Source organism: Podarcis muralis, chromosome 2, assembly GCF_964188315.1.
Source record: "Podarcis muralis chromosome 2, rPodMur119.hap1.1, whole genome shotgun sequence".
NCBI classification, from domain to species: domain Eukaryota; kingdom Metazoa; phylum Chordata; class Lepidosauria; order Squamata; family Lacertidae; genus Podarcis; species Podarcis muralis.
The window spans coordinates 89,661,657-89,676,669 of NC_135656.1; the positions used below are offsets into that span (position 1 = coordinate 89,661,657).

Here is a 15,013-nt window from a genome sequence, read left to right on the forward strand (position 1 = left end):
GGGGGTGGAGACGCTCCTTCAGGTATACTGGACCGAGGCCGTTTAGGGCTTTAAAGGTCAGCACCAACACTTTGAATTGTGCTCGGAAACATACTGGGAGCCAATGCAAGTCTTTCAAGACCGGTGTTATATGGTCTCGGCGGCCGCTCCCAGTCACCAGTCTAGCTGCCGCATTCTGGATTAGTTGTAGTTTCCGAGTCACCTTCAAAGGTAGCCCCACGTAGAGTGCATTGCAGTAGTCCAAGCGGGAGATAACCAGAGCATGTACCACTCTGGCGAGACAGTCCGCAGGCAGATAGGGTCTCAGCCTACGTACCAGATGGAGCTGGTAAACAGCTGCCCTGGACACGGATTTGACCTGTGCCTCCATGGACAGCTGTGAGTCCAAAATGACTCCCAGGCTGCGCACCTGGTCCTTCAGGGGCACAGTTACCCCATTCAGGACCAGGGAATCCTCCACACCTGCCCGCCTCCTGTCCCCCAAAAACAGTACTTCTGTCTTGTCAGGATTCAACCTCAATCTGTTAGCCGCCATCCATCCTCCAACCGCCTCCAGACACTCACACAGGACCTTCACCGCCTTCACTGGTTCTGATTTAAAAGAGAGGTAGAGCTGGGTATCATCCGCATACTGATGAACACCCAGCCCAAACCTCCTGATGATCTCTCCCAGCGGCTGCATGTAAATGTTGAAAAGCATGGGGGAGAGGACAGAACCCTGAGGCACCCCACAAGTGAGAGCCCAGGGGTCTGAACACTCATCCCCCACCACCACTTTCTGAACACGGCCCAGGAGGAAGGAGCGGAACCACTGTATAACAGTGCCCCCAGCTCCCAGCCCCTCAAGACGGTCCAGAAGGATGCTATGGTCGATGGTATCAAACGCCGCTGAGAGATCCAGCAGAACTAGGAAACAGCTCTCACCTTTGTCCCTAGCCCGCCGGAGATCATCAACCAGTGCGACCAAGGCAGTTTCAGTCCCATGATGAGGCCTGAATCCCGACTGGAAGGGATCCAAATGGTCCGCTTCTTCCAGGCGTGCCTGGAGTTGTTCGGCAACCGCTCGCTCAATCACCTTGCCCAGGAATGGAAGATTTGAGACTGGGCGATAGTTGGCCATCGTGGCCGCATCTAAAGATGGTTTTTTAAGAAGCGGTTTAATAACCGCCTCTTTCAGCGGGTCTGGGAAGGCTCCCTCACGGAGGGAAGCATTCACCACCCCACGAAGCCCATTGCCCAGTCCTTCCCGGCTAGCTTTTATAAGCCAGGATGGGCAAGGAACCAGGAGACAGGTGGTTGGTTTCACTCGTCCAAGCAGCCTGTCCACATCCTCGGAGGTAACAGATTGGAATTGATCCCACTCAACTTGACTAGACAGAACTCTAGCACTCTCCCGCCCGGCCCTGCTCCCACGGTGGAGTGTTGTAATCTGTTACATTGGAGAGATACCCTGTGTCTGAGTGCATTCATTCATAAAGCACTAGCTGAGATACAACTGGCCAATTTGTGACCCAGGAGACCAAATGCAATGAACCACCAATGTATGATGGTCCTTGAAATAACAACTGCAGCAAGCCATTGTTATTTCTCCACCAACAAGCAGTGTGTTAGAAAGTTCCTGCTAGGGAACTGAAGTTTCCAAACCCAAGCTTGGCAAAGTTCACTGGAACCCTTAATTAGGAACAGGACAAGTTTATATGCTGTGAGACAGGGCAAGCCTTCAAGGGCATCACCAATTACAAGTCTTTAATTTAAATTAAGTTTTTGTCTGGAATTTCTCACTTCATCTACTAACTACAGAGCTTAGGACAAGTGCTGGAAAAGCTAACCAGCAAACTATTTATTAGCAATAAAATCCTACTTTAGTCATAAAATTTGTTGAGAATGTCTTTATCTCTGAGCCTAATCCATCTACAGGAGAGGCATGAAGATAAAATGGAATGATCCCACAATAGTGTCCTGAGCTCCTTGGATGCAAAGTTGTGATACAAATACGTTAATAATTGATATATTTTCAGTGTTATTCTACCTGTAAATGTGCAGCTTTCCCATATCCACGTATCATCTTGACAAGAGAATGCTGATTGCTGTTGCTATATATTTAATCTAAACAATGTCTCCTACTTCTCAGAAGTTATCTCCATTGTGTCCAGTAGGATTTACTCTCAGGTAAATATGTACTAACGCCACTCGTTTGGGAGCATCCCTATTAAATTCAGTAGCGCCTTATTTCTGAGTAGACATGGCTAGGACTGTGCTGGAATATATTCACCGCAATTATTTCATTGGTTAAAACTAAGCTTGGTGTTGGGAAACTGTGTACGTGCAGCTACTCACACAGAGTCAGTTAAGGTTTGGCAGACAGCCAGAAGGCAATCTGAAGGAGTAAGTCTGCCTGGTGATAACAGAGACATGAAGACAGCTCCCTGATTGGTCAAGCTCTTTCAAGGGAGTGATAATTAATGGCCTACTAACTGGAATGTGTTAGTTCAGGAGTTCAGGGGTTCAGAGTTGTTCTGTGTCAGTGTAGGAGTTGTGAGTCGTGTGAGAGAGAGCTAGCTAAAGATCTGTGTTCTGTTCCTGTAAATAGTCTACTGTATATAATAAACACCTAACTACAAGTTCCTGGTTCCTGCTTCGTCTATCCTGTCTGCAGCCAAGTCACCAATTGCTTCTGTGATTTCTGCGTGTACTCTGCTAGGTCTGGCTAAGGTCCTGTAACTAGTCAGGAAGTTGCGAAACACCAATAGGTTTTGCCAATACTTGGTGTATGTGCTTATTTGATGTTTCAATGTGTTGTAAACCTCTTTGAATTTTTTCTTAAATATAGAAAGTGGTATAGAAATGAAAACAACAACAAAACAACATTATTAAATATATTTGAGGAATTTTATTCTTGTGAACTCATCTGATCTGCATCTCACAGAGTAATGTGCAAATAAACACATCGTTATTCCTCATAATTTTTTTGTGCCTCTGAATATTGCGATGCAGCTCTCAACTCCCAAAAAGGACATGGTGCGTTTTAAAATGAGTATCTTGAAATTTAATTCTTAGAAAATCATGTTTTGAGATAATACACGTTTAGAAATGCATATTTTGTGAAAAATGCATTCAAAACACGTTTAAAATGAATGCAGGTTTTTAAAAAAAATAAAAATAAAACCACAGATGAATGCAGAAATGAGATGGACTTACAAATGAACACAGATGAAAGTGTCACAGACCACAAATAGACTGAACTGTCCGTTCTTATTTGAAATACATGATCCCTACTAATCTCAGTAAAGCTTTTGAATTAGCTTCTATCGCATTATACCCTCAGTTCAAAATGCCTTTATGTACAACTGTAATATTATTGCTGGTGCCAAAATTCAATAAATACAGTTTTTGTACTGCTAGCTCATTTTCTCTCTCTAGCTCATTTATCACTTTAACATATTTCAGCTGCTTAAAAACAAGAAGAAATGCAAATTGGCAGATGTTTTCATTCTGCAATCTTTGGATGAGATTTCTTTTTAATGCCTTAGTTCATGCAACACTGGACACAGTAGCAGCCCAGCCGCTTACTTGCAATGATGAGTGATTTGAATTGTCTCAGAGCACACATGCTTATGTACCTAGATCAAACAAATATTTTATGGCATTTTTATGGTTCCACTTTTAGTAATGAAGAATATCTTACGGAACCCTCTTGAGTGTTCTTGTGAAGAGCCTACCACTGGGGTAGTCATCAATGTGATGCTCTGCAGATAGGGCCAACCCAAGACATTTTGACACCTGAGGCAAATCACAAAATGGCAGCCACTCCCTATCAGGGAAGAAGGGGTGAGTGAAGATCTACATCAGGAACAAGGGGGCAAAAACGATCTACACCAGGATCTGCCCATGTTGATCCTGCTGCCTGAGGTGGTTGCCTCACCTTGCCTCATGTGTGGGCCGGCCCTCTCTGAAAATGTTGTCCTCCAACACCCATCAATCAACCTACATGGCCAATGGTCAGTGAAGCTGCGAGTTGTTGTTGTTGTAGCTAGCCTTGCACCCTGAGGTCCCAGGGTGGGTCTTGACAATTAAAACAGAATATTAAAAACTATTTATTTGTAGTACAGCAATATCTGGGAGGCATTACATTGGTCATCTGTAAACTAACATGCATGCTGGAGTCCCACAGCCTTGTAATCACAAAGCGCAATAAATTTTAGCATACTCGTTAGGACTGCCACCTTTTTCTCCTGCAAGAGCCTCTATCCCTTTAACATTAAAGCAGCTCAAAGCAGAAATGCAGCTTCTTCCCCACCACATCTCTGTGATGTGATCAACTGCATCTGTTGACGCTTTGTTTTTCAAGTAGCTCACAGAGCCTCCATCTGTCAGACAGAAAACTAGCAGTGCTGGGGATGACCAAATGTGTCAATTCTGATTTCTCTCAGTTTCACTCTCCCCCTCCCTCCAAATCCTAAGTTCATTTTCCACATCAGTTTGTGGTGTTTTTTTAAGTACTTATGAAAATTCATCAGCATTTTAGTGTGATATACAGTGGTACGTTGGGTTAAGTACTTAATTCGTTCCGTAGGTCTGTACTTAACCTGAAACTGTTCTTAACCTGAAGCACCACTTTAGCTAATGGGGCCCCCTGCTGCCACTGCGCCGCCGAAGCACGATTTCTGTTCTCATCCTGAAGCAAAGTTCTTAACCTGAAGCACTATTTCTGGGTTAACGGAGTGTGTAACCTGAAGCATATGTAACCTGAAGCATATGTAACCCGAGGTACCACTGTACATACATACATACATACATACATTCCTGATATACACCCAGCCTGATGGAACAGTCTGCCACAAGAGATCGGGGCCCTGTAGGATTTGACATCTTTCTGCAGGGCCTGCAAGATGGAGCTTTTCTGCCATGCCTTTGGTCAGGCCTCAGCCTGACTCCCCTTCTCTTGTATAAGAACTAGTATGAAAGAGGCCTCCCAGCCCATATAAGATCAGTGTAAACAGTTGGGCCGATGAGCACTTACTGTTCCCAACCTTAACCCTGTGGAAAGCCATCTAATTAGATTTTAATTTGATTTTGACCTGTTTTTAGGAGGTAATTTAATTATTGTTTGATTTTATACCAATGTTATATATCTGATGTTAGCCGCCCTGAGCCTGACTTTGGCCGGGGAGGGCGCGATATAAATAAAAGATGATGATGATGACATGCAATTTTGCCCAATATTTTTTTATGTTGTTTTGCTAACTTGCATTTTTGTACACACTTTACCCCAGCATATGCATTTTCGTTACACATTAGTGGGCTGGGGAACTGCATTGCAAAATTAGGAGAAGTGCAACCGAAGGTTGGCTGTGCTTCAGGTTCACATATTGTGGTGGGTTTGTCTTTAAATGCAGACAGAAACGAATTTCTCCTCATCTCAAAGCAACACTTATACAGCACTGCTGTGTTAGCAACTGAAGTATTAATAACTTTTTCACATACACATAGGTCTTTCTACATTTCAAATAAAGACTGTGATTTTGGCTCCCCCTTCCACCATTAAATCTTGTATTATTGTTGTTGTTACTGTTGTTGTTGTTGTTATTATTAAAATACTACCCTTTATCCAAGGATCACAGGACTGTTTACAATATAAAAACACAAAAATACGTAACACAATAACAAACAAAAACAATGCTCCCCCCCCAGTTTAAACGACCAGAGATGGTTTAATTAGCCTAAGGTCTGGGAGAAAAAAAATGCTTTTGTCTGGCACCTAAATATATGTAACAGGTGCCAGGTGGGTCTTCTTGGGGAGAGCATTCCACAAATGGAGCCACTGCAGTAAAGGCCTGTGCTTGTGTTGCAACCCTCTGGACCTCTTGCAGAGGAGGCACACGAAGAAGGGCATCAGATAATGATTGCAGGATTCGAGTTGGTTCATATTTTAAGACCACTGTTTATTTCCATCCTCGCCCCCCACCATTTGAAAGTGTTAGCATTTCCTAAATCTCACTCGTGTGCTTCAGGGAAGTCAGATTCATATCTAAATGTTACCAACAGGTTTTAGCTGCTCAAGCTCACTCAGAGCATGCCCATTAACTTGAAAAGAAAAGAAAAAAGCAGAATGGACTATTCACAAACAAGAGGGTGAATAGTGTTAGCCAATCACTTTGGCAACTCTAGTGTAGAGAAATCAGTAGTTTTGAATGCAATTTTTATCCACTTGATCCAATGACCCAAACATTGCTACACTAGATTCAGGTAGGTAGTTGTCTTGGTCTGACACAGTTGAAATAAATAATAATAATAAAATGTCCAGTAGCACCTTAGAGACCAACTAAGTTTGTTCTGGGTATAAGCTTTTGTGTGCATGCACACAGTATGATCTTCATAGCATCCCCCAAATGTGATCGGCATAGTATCAACTAACAGTAACTATGGCAACTATTCATTTGTACCCTTATTCAAAAGCAAGTGAAAAATAGCACATTTTGACATGAGTTGCTCTCATGTATGACTACACTGCATCCAGGAGATAAATGAGTTTTCAGGGAACAATTGAAAGGAGAATTTGATACAGATAATTGACTTATGGTCTTTGGGCTATTGTATTATTTTCACGCAGGCGCTTTTAAAAAATAAAGACGTGGGCTGCACACAATTCACACAATTTATCTCACACACCTACACTTACTGTACTGTGTTTTCTGACATGCCTTCCCTATCATAGTTATCTCTTAGCTCAATCTGATAAGCCTTACCATTCTAACACATCTGGGATGTGTATGTTCAAATATCACCATCATCACCATCAATTAGAATTAAAGAATGCTAGCAGGGGGGCGGGGAATCATGTAGATTTAACACACTGGTCTTTCCCCCTAACAAAGTAGGCTAGGAAAGGCACACCAGAAGAATATTTAAAAAATCCTTGTTCAGTAGAAGAGCCATTTCAGCCAGCAATCGATGTTCATCCAGATGTTCCAGGGAAACTCACCAGTAGTGCAGTTAGATGATTTCGTCTTTGAACTTAATGTTCTACGCGGGTGGCGCTGTGGGTAAAAGCCTCAGTGCCTAGGACTTGCCGATCGAAAGGTCGGCGGTTCGAATCCCCGCGGCGGGGTGCGCTCCCGTTGCTCGGTCCCAGCGCCTGCCAACCTAGCAGTTCGAAAGCACCCCCGGGTGCAAGTAGATAAATAGGGACCGCTTACTGGCGGGAAGGTAAACGGCGTTTCCGTGTGCTGCGCTGGCTCGCCAGATGCAGCTTTGTCACGCTGGCCACGTGACCCGGAAGTGTCTCCGGACAGCACTGGCCCTCGGCCTCTTGAGTGAGATGGGCGCACAACCCTAGAGTCTGGCAAGACTGGCCCGTACGGGCAGGGGTACCTTTACCTTTACCTTTTTATATTTCTTCACTTATTTTAAAATGTAAGTGAGCTGGCCCTGCTGAGTTTGGGGAGCCTCCTGTTCATTCTGCCTGGCATATTTGCCCCAAAGTCCTGCCCTGATGGCACCACTAAAACTGCCCAAGACCTCATGATGCAGCAAACATTTTCCTGTTTGAACATATCCCTCTGCATATGGTCGTTCTTTTCAAAATCTATACATTTGCTGGGGCACTGTTATTGGCTCTAAAATTTACTAAAAACATGGTGTTAATTATTTTAATTCCAGGCAATTTTCTAAGTAATTAGAAACATTTCAAAGAAAATCTGTATAGGTAAAGACACATAGGAAGCCTAAGGCCCACAAAAATTTTTCCCCATCAGGCTATCTAGCATGAACACCTGTTTTGAGTTCCAAAGGGTAAAGAAAACGATATAATGAATGGAAATAAAGCAGAGACGCCCAGAGGGCTGAAATATCCACTGACAACTAAATTAATACAGCAGCTAATGTGGGCAGGATAACAGAGCTTGGCCTTTAGGAAACACCTTACAGATGGTAAGGGCTAATGCTGTAATCAATAATTATGTGAATTGCTAATGCAGGCAACGAACAGCTCTCTAACTGCCCAGATGGAGAGGCATTCTGCAGCAATGTATTAGGAAATGAAGCTACTGATCCTTAAAAACCTTGCTGGAACAAGCTCTGTTCATTCCAATGCCGCAGAACACTTTGAGGATTATGTCGCCTAGGTCCAGCCTTACAAAGACATATGCTGCACCAGTTTAACTTTGTGCACTACTATCAGTCTTGTTGAAATCAATGGACTTGTTTTTAGTGCACCTAAACTCAGGTCCCCAGGCAGGGTATCATATCAGTATGCAGACACTTGGGCTTCACTGAATCAATGACTCGCAGGGCAAGCAATGCTGTTAAGAGTCCTCTCCAACAAACAGCTGAAAGAATTGTGGTTTAGGATCCAAGCTTGTTCCAAATTTGGTAACGTCCATTTCTCAATTCCAACAAAATGGAAAACAAGAGTTAACTGGTGGCTTCCTGTCTTATCACAGCACATTGAGGAAGGAAAGGATGATGTAAGGATGGAGCATGTGGCCGAAAGATTCACACACACCTCAATTTATTAAGCCAGAGTATGATCATCTGAATGTGGCCATTGTCAAAAGAGTCAACCATCTAATTGTATGTGAGATGGGGTGAAGTCAGTGCCGGATTTACATATAAGCTAAACAAGGGGCCCCCAAGAAAAATTTAAAGGAAGAAAAACGGGATGTACATTTCCAAAATATAAGATAAAAATCAAATCAAATAAAACCTACATACAGCAACAGTGTTTTGTGTTGTGTAGGCTCCTATTTGTTATGTTCAAATGGCTTTAGATACCTATTAGGTTCATAAATTACCATATAGCATATATTCAACACAAAAAACAGTGACAATTTGTTGTTGACAAAGGACAGCTGGACATATAAAGGGCCCCAATACCTTCAGTAGCTTAGGGCATGGGTAGGCAAACTAAGGCCCGGGGGCCGAATCCGGCCCAACCGTCTTCTAAATCCAGCCCGTGGATGGTCCGGAAATCAGCGTGTTTTTACATGAGTAGAATGTGTCCTTTTTTAAAAAATGCATCTCTGGGTTATTTGTGGGGCGTAGGAATTCGTTCATTTTTCCCCAAAAAAATATAGTCCGGCCCCCACAACGTCTGAGGGGCAGTGGACTGGCCCCCTGCTGAAAAAGTTTGCTGACCTTTGGCTTGGGGCCTCCTCAGACCTAAATCCAGCTCTGGGTGAAGTGACAGTCAAGCATGTGCTATTCTACATGTGAATACATTGCTTTGCATGTGACTTCTAATGCACAGTGGCACACTCATTCCAAAGAGGACAGGGCACAGGGAAGCCTTAGGTGAGGACTGAATTGTAATACAAAGCCCCACCCTGTTTTACAATGGGTTCCCCTTGCTAGTGGTAGGGGTGAGCTCTCAGTGCTGGCAAGCACAACATGGTGAATTGTGATGGAGCCCTGGACTGAAGGTTGTATAAACGACAACAAGCAACTGTCTTCTAAAAATTAAGCAGTCCAGAAAAGCAGCCAGTTAGGCGCAGCAAGGAGCTCTTCGAACACAATCCATGCATGCTTTCTCTGAAATAGGTCTTACTGTGTTCAGTGGGACTTAGTGTGGTTTTAGGATTGAAGCCTCAGAAGCTAAAACCTCTGTTATCCTCACACTGTAGTAATACACAGTTAAAAGAACACCCACCACTGGCGCGGAGCTCAAAAGGGGGAAACAAAGCTTTGCTTCAGGCTAAAACGATTCTTGAAAAGCTGTGGTCTATCGCTCTCCCCTGCTGATACTTGTTAGATACTGTTTAGGTACTGGACCATGCTGGTGTTGCTTTGGAAACAACAATCCCAGGTGCTTGGCTCTGGGTTTTGACTTAGGATTGTATCTCAGTTGAGCGAGCATCTCTTTAACTCAGTTCCTGTAAAACTGGACTTATAATATCCTACGTTACTTAAGGCACCAAACTCAGGTCTGATAAACACATGACATGTTTAAAGTGAGATAATGCAAAGGGGTGAGGAAGGTCGGCAGGATCCTGTCACTATTCTTAAAATCAGGAATCTAATATCTAAAACAGATGATTGCTGGGTGGGTTCAGATAAATGTATTGTGCTGTATGCTAGCTGACCTCTTGCTGGCAAATAACTCTGGAATACAGAAGAGCTACTAAGTGGTTAGGGTGTTGTTTTTTATAAAGCAAATATTGCTGCTGAACAAATCCAAATGCCAAAGGACCACAGGTAAAGCCGAGCTGTGAATATCTGTCCTATTTTAAAAGTAGGGCAAATCGTGTATGAGGAGAGTGAAATAGCTGCTGGCTTGAAACTCGGGGAAACTGAAGCTTTCCTGGTGCGACACTTCAGAGAGACCCATGCAGAACAGAAGGCTTTTTCATTCCAGTTTCTGCCCTGACAACGAAGGAGGTAAGTTCTCATCTCCAGCTTTTGTTCAAGCAATTTAAATAAACTATTTAGGGAAAATATTTATTACATTTGTATATTGTCCACTCAGTCCTCTTGAGTGGTTTACACACACAATAAAGTACAGAATGCATTAAAAATTAGTCGTAAGGCAAAACACCATGCAACATTCCCCCCCCCCCCTTAAAAACAGCATTAAACAATCCAGCATGAAACCAGCTCAGGAAAATGACAGTAACTGAAATTCAAATGCCTGGGGGGGGGGGGGGAGGTTTTCACCTGGTGCTTAAAAGACCATAGCATGGTTTTCATGTGAATGGGCTTCCCACTGGCGTCTGGTTAGCCTATGTGAGAACAGGATGGTGGATTATACAGGCTTTGATCTGATCCAGCAGATTCTCATATAAGTTATGGAGAATTACCTCTTTTATAGAAATGAAATCGGTGTTCTACAGTCCAGTGCTTATACCCTGTACACTAGAAGGTTCAGTGACTTCCTTGTACTAACTTATCAGGCATAGGATTGCAGTCTTAACCAGTCCTGCTTGTGGCTATTAGGAACATCGCCTTCTTTCTTGCTACATTGACCCTTAACTCGGCCATTTGGATGTCTCTGACGAGTCCACTATAAGATTATTGTGTTATGACAGAAGAATTTAAAGACATGCTTCACAACATTTTTCATTTAACTCTATTAAATTTACCGTTGCTCTCCCATTCTATTTTTTCCCCAGAAGTTGAAATGAAAACTTGTTAGATTGGGTTGATTACAAAAACAACCCATACATTTTCCAAACAACGCTGCAATAACTTCCTACAGCTGAAGACACCGAAAAGTTATTTCCACCAGTCTTTGTGAAGATAGCCCATACATTATAATGAAATATTGTTTAGCTGTGTATGCAAAACCTTTATGTGCAGTGTGATCCTATACATGCCCATTTGGAACGGAAGCCTCCTTAAGTTCACTGGGGTTTACTCCTTTATAGGATTGCAACATTTAGTGCATATACAGACAGCAAGCTTACATTGCTGTGATGTTTTTATTTCCAAACTCTGAGGAGGATACTGCGAATGTATAATTGTATTTCCCCCACTGAACACTGCATGCTTCAGAAATCTAGCTACAATGCTGAAAACCACAGAAGACTGAGCAACTTAATCCCACCCCACAGAATAGTCTTCACATGGCTTCCTCTCTCTAGTGTTCAATGGATGCATAGGAGGGAGCATGAGTCAACCTGCAGGCCATGCCCCATGTTATTGGTGACAAAGGACTCAGTGTGCATACAGCCATATACACATATATACAGCGTATAACATTTAAATAACAAGGAACCCTGATTAGTCCAGGGTGCTTGAACACAAGGTAGAACTGCACACATTTAGTATCCTTTCTAACCAACATGGTCACTGGAAGGGAATGCCAACAACAGAGGGGTATGGCCCACAGTTGTGACCCTCCTTCCCTTCATCAAATACGTGTGGAGGGTGTCATGTGAAGACCCCTACAGCTTCTCATAATTCATTAGTCTCTGGAGAACCTGCTCACAGTGACAATATCTGGCATCGAACTATAACCCTAGGGAAAGGCCCAAAGGCAACTTTTGAGTTTCCACAATCCTCCTCTATGCTCTTGAGGTGGCTCACGTTGGCTGAGTTTGCCTCCCCTTAAGATTTTCATTTCCATATTATTTCTTTGTTGACTAGTTTTGATTAATCTGACATCTTTAGTTCCGTTATTACATTGAAACAAATGTACATTCTTGACATGTAACTTGCTTTTAAAAAACTTTTTAAAGAATTAAGCAGTAAAAGTTAGATCTTTGTCTTACCTTCTAAGAAAGCAGGCAAGAGCTATACTGTAGGTGGAATAGTGTACCAAGTAACAGATTTTTGTACACTCTTTCTTACAGGTGGTATGCAGTCTACAGGAAAAGTAAATATATTGGTATATGTAATGCACACATTTGAATAGATAAGGTAATTTTGGGGGGTGACATCAAAAGGTTTCAGTCAAGCAGCGGAAAGGACTTCTGCTCTCACATCCGGACTTCCCCATTGTCTCTTCCTCTTTGTAGCCCCCTGCATGACTTCAAAATCTGCTATAGATGGTTATTGGTTGGGGTCCTCCATAGCTTATTGGGGAACACAGAGTTACAAGGGGGGGGGGAGAGAAAGGGGAAGTCGCTTTGCGTGAACAGATGCCCATTTGTGTGATGTTGAATATCAACCTTTAATTTATGAGCTAGGTTTAGTCACACTATAAAGTTTGGGGATATGGCAACACACACATTACAGTCCTGTAAATTAACAATGAACAAATCAGTTCACAGAAGGCTTCAGGTACCTCTGAACATAAGAGAAGGTGCCTACACATCAAAGGAATACACTGGATGCATTCCAGAAAGGCCTGGAACTGTTTGCACCAGCTAACATCCAGAATCTCGTTCCCTATATTCAGCTATGCTATCAGTCTTCACTGTCTTCCATACTTCTCTAGTTTGGCTGGTCTTATGAAACTCCCACCATTCCCCACCATAAAAAGATGAATTAGGCAACAACATGCCAATGATGTTAGGAACTGATACAAATGAACAAACGAAAGAAACGGCACAGCAGAGCAGTGGTTGCATCGTGGGGCCTACTTCATTCTCTGAAGTAGAACATGGGATGTTTTTATTTCACATGGACATCATTCACAATCCACTGATGGGATTCCACAGACAGAGTAGATTCTTAACTGCCATGTTTCACGTCACAAACATCCTAAATGAAGTCTTACAGAATTTTTGCTCCCTTGTGAGAGAGGGAGGCAACAAAGCTTTTCAGTTTTGCCTGTCTGTGCTGCACTTTTGGTTAAAATGATATTCCATGGTAACTCAGAGGAGGCGAGTATATGTGAGGGGGTTAGAAGTCCTAAATGTATCAAATCTACTCTTGAAGCACATTTAGGCAATGATTTCATTTTGAAGTCCAACTTATGGTGGTCAAGAAGGCAACTCATCCAGCTGAGAACTTGCTGGCTTGAAAAAAAGAGTTGCGTGATTCACACACTGGTAGCCTCCCAATTCAATTACAGTACAGTGGATGCTCGGGTTGTGAACATGATCTGTGCGGGAGGCATGTTCACAACCTGGAGCGTTCGCAACCCGCAGTACCACGTCTACACACAGGCGGGTTGTGATTCGGTGCTTCTGCAGATGCGCAAAGCATGATTTAGCGCTTTTGCGCATGCACGAGCGCCAAAACCCAGAAGAAACCCGTTCCAGTACTTCCAGGTTTGGTGCGGTGTGCAACCCAAAAACGCACATCCTGAAGCGTCTGTAACCCGAGGTATGACTGTACTTAAAGCTGTAATCATTGTAATATGTGGGGTTGTACTTGAAGACAACATGGAAGCTTCATTTAGTGATGAGTCCATTGCCAGAATTGGGGTTGCCTGTGTTACATCTATTCTGAAAGTATCACATGGTATGCTTTTAATAGAAGATGGAGAAGAGGGGAGCCACTGCTTATCTGATCTCAGGTTGCCTGCATCTCTGCTGTATATTGTGACTTGTGAAGCGGAGATGAGGTCAGTATGGTGGAGGTGCTCTGAAGGTAGCACTGGCCTGGTTCTGCAGGTATGTTGGCACTGTACTGACCTTGCCAATGCTTCATAAGAACCAAAAAATATATTGCTGGACTGAGCCAAAGGCCCATTTATTCCAGCATCCAGTGGCCATTCAGTTGCTCTTTACACTCTCCATCTTCACTCAATACGCAGCAATGACTTTTCCTTAAGTGAAGGCTCATGCTTTGGAGCCTTCTGAAGCATAACAAAATCAAAACATACAGATAGACACATGTTTTCCAGGTATGTGGGTAGAAAAGTTAAAGGAAATCAACAGGGGGGGGGTGTAGGTAAGGAATGTTTTACTGTCTCAAAAGAATGACCCCAAGGTGAGAACACAAAAATAGGCAGCTGGCCTTCCACGTAAATAAATGAAGTTTGCCTTACACAACCATCCAAATTTCATTGATTGTGAGGGTTGACATGTTACTTCCGAGCTCCATCACAAAACACTTAAACTCAAATATGAGAAATCAGGGATGGAATTGTGATTTCTTAGGGAGATTCACTTGATGTTTGAAGGTTTATGTCAATGAATTTAATGTTATTATCTGGCACAATTATGTAAGAACTCTATGTAGTATGATTTTCTGACGCAAGGGGTGGGTGGGTGCTTTAAGATAATGCCTTGATGTGGTCACATATCTGGAGGAAAATTGTTTTGCTTCTCAAACATTCTGAGGAAAGTAGCATTTGAGAAGTAGTTTCTCTGAAAAGAAGTATTCTACTTTTTTTTTAAGGGAACCCTCTCATTAAAGAAGAAGTGAGATTTTATTTCTCATTGCTGATTTCATAAATATATTAATCTTTTAAAGAAGCTAAAGACAACAGGCACAGACATTAAGCTAAATATGGCAAGTTTTTTGCTTTTGTCCAGATTTGCCACTTTCTATCAAGAACAACATACACTTCACTTATTCAAATGATAACACTATGAGTTAGTTTGTCAAATAACCGTGAAATTCAACCAGTGAAACACATGAGAGAAAATGAACAATTTAAGAGAAGAAGTAACAGTGCCTCCAA

General features: G+C 42.7%; 1 protein-coding gene across 2 annotated transcripts in view; it reads right to left on the minus strand.

Moving 5' to 3' along the window:
- Positions 1-15,013, minus strand: part of GRM7 (glutamate metabotropic receptor 7) — a 391,771-nt gene that overhangs the window by 18,253 nt on the left and 358,505 nt on the right. The window contains exon 10 of one of the 2 annotated variants that reach the window (XM_077925005.1): positions 12,207-12,299. The exons of the other annotated variant lie outside the window; for it this stretch is intronic. Within the exon in view, the coding sequence (XP_077781131.1) occupies positions 12,229-12,299 (71 nt within the window). The 3' untranslated portion in view covers positions 12,207-12,228. The remainder of the gene's footprint in view (positions 1-12,206; positions 12,300-15,013) is intronic. 2 annotated transcript variants of the gene reach the window in all.